At 37.4% G+C, this 6,729-nt stretch overlaps 1 protein-coding gene across 1 annotated transcript in view; it reads right to left on the bottom strand.

The window, feature by feature from the left end:
* Window positions 1–496: 496 nt before the first annotated feature.
* The window catches only part of cdon (cell adhesion associated, oncogene regulated), a 39,819-nt gene continuing 33,586 nt past the window's right edge, over window positions 497–6,729 (bottom strand). Inside the window, exons 15-19 of the mRNA XM_084409163.1 lie at window positions 5,881–6,072; window positions 4,702–4,997; window positions 3,454–3,533; window positions 1,413–1,675; window positions 497–1,205 (exon numbers count right to left, since the gene is read on the bottom strand). Of these exons, the coding sequence (XP_084265289.1) occupies window positions 1,054–1,205; window positions 1,413–1,675; window positions 3,454–3,533; window positions 4,702–4,997; window positions 5,881–6,072 (983 nt within the window). The 3' untranslated portion in view covers window positions 497–1,053. The remainder of the gene's footprint in view (window positions 1,206–1,412; window positions 1,676–3,453; window positions 3,534–4,701; window positions 4,998–5,880; window positions 6,073–6,729) is intronic.

Here is a 6,729-nt window from a genome sequence, read left to right as displayed (position 1 = left end):
AGACAGTCAACTTCAGTACAAACCACATCTGAAGCTGAAAGGAGGAGACCACAGTGAAGAGCTCCACTAAGCAACCAAACAAAAACACTCACGTGATGTGAACACGACCAGCGCCCTTCAACACATTCTGGGAGGGTCAAAGGTCATTCAAGCACTGAAGTTTGTTTATGGTTAACAAAGAGGCATGGATAGGAGGTGTGGCTGGGAGGCTGCGGGATTGACTCCGGAAAACTTCAAAGAGCTGTTGCGATTGCCGGACACTTTAGTAGATATTTCTAATATCCCTCAGGCTGCTTTATCGATTATAGTAAAGCGATCAAATTTTATGCTTGCATGGAACCTTTCTAGGTTCCAACTGTGCATTTCCATATGTGCTTTAGGGGTGCAGTAAGCCACTTTGAGGGGCCATATAAATCTGTTATTATTCATCCATTTTCGGTAGTTTGAGAGCCCTATAGTAAGGTAGAGCATTAACACATTAGAGAAGGATATAGATAGACATAATACTTAATCTTCTCTTTATATTATAACAAAACTTTACACATACAATGGCTAAACTCCACACTGTGTGGAACAAACAAAAAAATATAAAGACAAATAAAGAACAAAAAATAAGTTTCTCATCCAAAAAAAAAAAAAAAAAAAAAGCATAAATAATATAAAAGACAAACTTTTTTTTCTTACAACAGATACATTCATATGAAATAATATTTTACTACTACAAAAAAATAAATAAGTCATCTAAAGAGTTTTTGCTTTTACTTTTAAAAGTCCTCCCACAAATGGGATCGTTTCAGCCTTTGAGTTTTCCACCATCCTTGCACAAAAGTCTCTTGATTCTTTCTTTTCGTTCTATTTATTTCCATCTTGCTTTCCCTCGTCAGTCTTCTCCAGCTCTGGAAGCAGTCAGTTTGGTGTCCACTTCAAATCACACAATGTCTCTGACCATTCCATCACTGGCCATTTCCTTTTTTTTTTAATGTGTCCATGTTCCTGTTCCCAATTTCTCTCGTACTCTTTCTTGTGTTTAGAGTGTATGCACGTTTGATATGTTCAGATCTCCTGCACTGTAGGCTGGATGAAATCTCCAGTCAAGCTTCCAGTAGAGATCCAGGCTGTTTTATCCTTACAGTCCAGATCAGGCAGTCCCAGCCGTTCCCAACACACCACGGGACCCTCGGAGTCTTCATGCGCGGGCTGAACTCCTGTTACACACAAATAGATAGACAAGATTTATGCACCAGCTCCAGTATGCAGCAGTCTAGTCAGGTAAAATAATATTGCATGATGGGTAATTTACAGTTTGCCAATGCAGTAATTTCCTGAACAGCAAGAGGAAACACTGACTTTCCTCATTCAGAGGGAGTGTGGAGTGAATCAGAGAGCTCTTTATAGCGCTGAAACTCTCTCACCTCTCTGCTGCTCGAGGGTGGACTTTGTTTCCACAGGCAGACAAGGGGAATTCTGGGAAAGGGGTGGAGTCTTGCCCTCCTCCGCCACTTCGGCTGAATCTCTCTCCTGGGAGCTGTTGAGCTGTGGGCTGTCACGTCCATGGCAGCGAGACAAAACGGGGTTGAGGGGCATCATTTCGAGCCCGTCGGGTTGGCGCGCCGCCACGCGGTGCATTAGGGGGAGAGTGCCGCCCGAGAAAGTGCCATTGGTTTTCGTGTAACACCTGTCCACAAAACACAAACGCAAGACATAAATGATGGCCACTGCACTGCACACTTTGACTTTCTTGAACCAAACTTAAATCTAGACATTTTCCAGATATTCCTATGAAAACAAATCTATAAATGTATGTCCTCTTGCCAATTTTGAAGCATTTCTACTCAAATCTTGCATGGACATAATTTTGATCAAAAAGCACCATGAAAGTAGTGCATATGACTTATGTGCTATATTTCAAGTCTTCTGAATTAAAAAATATTGTGTGTGTGTGTGAGAAACAGTGTTATTTTAGTATCATAGAGATACTATTATATTTTTTTTTCTGTCTATATACATTTTTATTTCAGTTTTAGTTATAGTTATTTTAGTACATCAAGGTAAGATTAAATGAAAATGACAAATGCTTCCTTGGCAAACTACAAGAAATAAAATACATTGTTTTTACCGATTTTTATTTTATTTGAACATTTATTTCATTTCGAGTAACAATTTTTTAATGGTTTTAACAGACTGGTGTCAAACATAGTGTGACGCATCTTAACATATTAAAACTATTATTTTTATGTTATGACCAATAACCAACAAATGAGCAATATTCAAATTCTGTAATATATTGTGTAAATAAATTCAAATCAAAACACAAAAAACTAAAATCAATTGTTTAAAATACTTCACAGGAGTAAATTTAGGAATTTAGGCATCACAACATTATAATGCACAGTATAAAAAATTTATATTTGCATTTTAAGCGTTTCATTTTTTTAATTGCCTTTTATATTTTTGCAAAGATTACATTTAACAGTGTTATTAAAGTTAAAGTTATTAAAGTCTTTTAAAGATGAATTATTTGATGACAGCAAAGGTCATTTAATGTCAAAATATGGTAATTGTAAACAAATAATTGACTTTAATCATGCATACCTACCTTTATTATATTTCAAAGGTGCTTTTGGTGGAGTTTGACAGCTCTTGTCACAATATACTTTAGTTGTATGCAAAAGAGCAGCATGAGCATTCTTCAAAATTTCTCTTTTTATGTTTCACGGAAGAAAATCATACAGGTTTGGTAAGAGGATTTTTAAACGACGGCATTTTAATTTTTCTATGAATGTCTTCCTTACAGTACAGCTTGAGCCTGTGCACCAGCTGCAACAAGCATCTCTGCTGTATTCAAACTCTGATTGCATCTGAGATCACAGATTTATTTCCGCAAGTCTCTACGCTGCCTGACCAGACTCAACAGCCTGTGTCTCTGTGTGTTTGCACATGCTGATAAGACAGAGAGGCTTCAACACACACATACGTAGACATAAACACATAAACAAACAATACCTGCGAGTATAAATACACATGCACTCGAGAAGTAATCATGGATATAAAGTGTGCACAGATGCACACAGTTAGTGCGCTGATATCAGCTCCATTCAGAAGGATTTCCCTCTGCTCCCCCGTCGGCCGCGGCTAAATAAACACTCCGCTCATTAAGGCTGTAGCGAGGGTGCGTTCAGTGTAAACTGTTACTGCCGGACACACTAGAGTACACAAACAAGCCTCGACGAGAGGAGTTGCCATGCGTGTGTGTGTGTGTGTGTGTGTGTGTGTGTTTAGCCCAGAAGAGAATAAGCTCAGGTCAGGGGTGAAATGAGAACCAGATGGAACAGATGATTGGTTTGCTGACTGGAGGCGTGCAGCGCAAAACATAATTCTGCAGGCATGTAAACACCAAACATTAACAAGCTACTGGGCTTGACTTTTCAAGTATTGCATTTCCCTCTCTCTCACCTGTTGTTGTTGCAGAAGTTTTGACAGCTCATGCAGTCCGACGAATCGTTCTGGGGCAGAGCAGTGTATATTCCCCCTCCCTGCCACAACAAACAACAAAAGTCAGATTTCATTTCTCATTACTCAAACACTACACTTATACATGACATGTCTGTACTTTCAGTCTCACAATGCTATGCTATGCTATGCTATAGGAAAAGTAGAGTAGATGGACCGCTATAGATGACTATACTTGACTGACATACTATATTATATTATTAAATATTATGACAATTAACAAAGATCTATTATTAAATGAGTACCAATAATAATCAGCATATTAAAATGATTTCTGAAGGATCATGTGACACTGAAGACTGGAGTAATGATGCTGAAATTGTAGTTTTGCCATCACAGGAATAAATTACATTTTAAAATATATTTTAAAAAGAAAATTAAATTGGACAACAGTGATTTTGGTAACACTACAATATGGTTTAATTGGTTACCTATATTAGTTCACATGAACTAACAATGAACAATATTTCTACATATTTTTTAATCTTAGTTAATATCTATTACAACATTTACTAATACATTTTTAAAATCCAACATTGTATTTGTTAACATTAGTGAATTAACTAAGAACAAAAAATTAACAGACCTATTTTTATTTACTACAAAAATATTGCTCACTGTTAGTTCATATTAATGCATTAACTAATGTTAACAAATGATACCTTATTTTAAAGTGTTACAGAGATTTTAAATTGTAATAATGTTTCACAATATTACAGTTTCTACTGTATTTCTGATAAAATAAAATTCAGCCTGGGTGAGCATAAGAAACTACTTTCAAAAACATTAAAAATCTTATTTATTCCAAATATACAGTATATATACACATATTAACTTTCAGAAGGGAGGAGAAAACACTTTCAAAGGTTATGCATCTAATCAAACTTAATTTGATTAAATTAATTTGTTAGAGGTCAATTTAGACAACCATGAACATACATGCACAAAGTAAAAGACAATTAAATATGAATTTACTGCACTATACCATGTACACACTATACGGTATGTACACATTATAAAAGGTTTTTTTAGTGCTTCTGGATGCTGATTGGTCAATACAGCATTCCACAATATAGTGACAGCTATGACACGAAAACTGTATGCCATATGGGAACCAAAATGTCAGGCACGTATCTTCTACTCGATTGCCAGAAAATAAATACAACCGCACATGCACAAACTATTACTCACATTACGAAGGTGATGAGGGTGTGGGTGATCGTACTCCATGGTGTTGTGGGGCAGAGAGGCGTCGTGTGCGTGAGGATGCCCGGGAGGGTACAGGGCTCCTGATCCGTTCAGCAGAGCCAGACCATTGGGCAATTTGTGGTGGAGGTGATGGCAGGCCTGGGGCATCATGGGAGCGGTGTGTCCACAGCCCGTGTGCACGCTTCCATTCACATGGCTGGAGCCAGGCAGTGTGGAATATTCCAGAACATGACCGTTCATCTCTGCAGACTGGTACAGGTAACTTGGAGGGTCGTATTCTACACAGAATATTTTTACGTTAGTACATTTTTAATGGGTAGTTGACATGTGTGACAAGCTAAACTCCATCTAAAAATATTAGCAAATTCTTCTGTAATTATTATACACGACCCTTCAAAAGATATATATATTTTTTAATAATTTAATAATTTAATTCAACAAGGATGCATTTAATTGATCAAAATTTCTATTCATCAAAAATTACCACGGTTTCCACAAAAATATTAGGCAGCACAACTGTTTCAACATTGAAAATTATAACACAGAAAATGCTGAAGAAACAACGCACGAATATGAAACATAACTCTTTTGCCAAACCGACTAGCAGCGAACTGGAGTGTGTGTGATGAAAGTTAGCAGGCCCATTTGTGGCCTATTTCAGGGGGAGGTGTGTCTGTGTTACTACTTATACACACCGCTGTGGCCAGCACTGTTTACTCTGTTACTCAATCTCATTGAGAGTGGAAAAGAGGAAAAAAGAGAGAAAGAAAGAAAACTTCAAAGGGCCGGCAGTCGAGGAGAGGCAATGAAAACCAGGCCTGGATCAGTAGGTGGACTCTAACTCAATTTCATTAAGACATTATTGACACAGCATAAACTCTCTTAACCTTACAGAAATACCGCATAAACTAAAACAACACAGCGCGGCTGGCCTCATTACTACATATCTAAATAAAATAATAAAGGTAGCAGCAAAAGAAATTGATACTTAAAGTAACATGTTCCACCATAAAAAATATACATTATGAGGAAACAAAATATTGTAATGATTTTTGGACACTACAATGATGGCAATTCAATAGTTTTCTTAGTAATCACTAAGTACACAGTGGCCCCAAAAAGCACAAAACCTAGGAAGTAAACAGGAAATGTGGCACATACTATGAAGACTGTTCTGCTGACGGTTTCTCCACAAGCACATGACGATGAAGACCAGCAGAATGAGCACCATGACGCCCAGAACACATCCCACGATCAGGTAGAGCAGGCCGCCCGGCTGGCTGGGTGTATCTGCAGGGGAAAACCCTGGAGGGGTTATGGGGCGCTGGCTGGGCACACCTGGAAGTTGACGGGCTGGAGGGAAAGAAAGAGAACAAAGTGAGTTTGAGGGGATGAAACATGTCTTTCAAGAGAATATAGCACAAGCTCTACATTTATTGGTTAGTGATTTCGTTTTTATAGTGTTTATATATATATATATATATATATATATATAGGAAATGGTGCTTACCCAGTCAAAAGTCACAATACTAAAATCCCAAGGTATACTTAGTTTTTTACCCATACGTTACAGTTGGCACATAGTGCGTGTGATGTGAATTTCATCTGCAACAAAGTATGTGTGTACTTCAACGAAAACTTATTTTTTAAAGAAGTGTGCCACGGGAGAGGATTTGTGAATGGCACTGAAGCGACGCAACTGAAGCTGGTAGGTCATGTGACAGTAACAACATGGCGGATCCGATATAAAACATATTTTTGAGACAGTACGCGATTTCGGGTGAAGCAAATCGAGTTAAAAGAACTTTTTAGCTCTGCCCACTCCCATGAAGCACTGTGAATGATGAAGAATCAGTTTCCCAATGCTCTCAAACTACTCAAATATTTGTATGCATAAAATATGCTGTTTCTATATACATAATTAACACCTTTTAATCAATAGTTGTTGTTTTTTTAATCATTTCTAATTGAATTATATCATTTGCAATGCTTAAATGGATTGTCGATCTT

Source organism: Rutilus rutilus, assembly GCF_951802725.1.
Source record: "Rutilus rutilus genome assembly, chromosome: 5".
NCBI classification, from domain to species: Eukaryota; Metazoa; Chordata; class Actinopteri; order Cypriniformes; family Leuciscidae; genus Rutilus; species Rutilus rutilus.
This window is presented reverse-complemented; position numbering and strand designations above follow the sequence as displayed.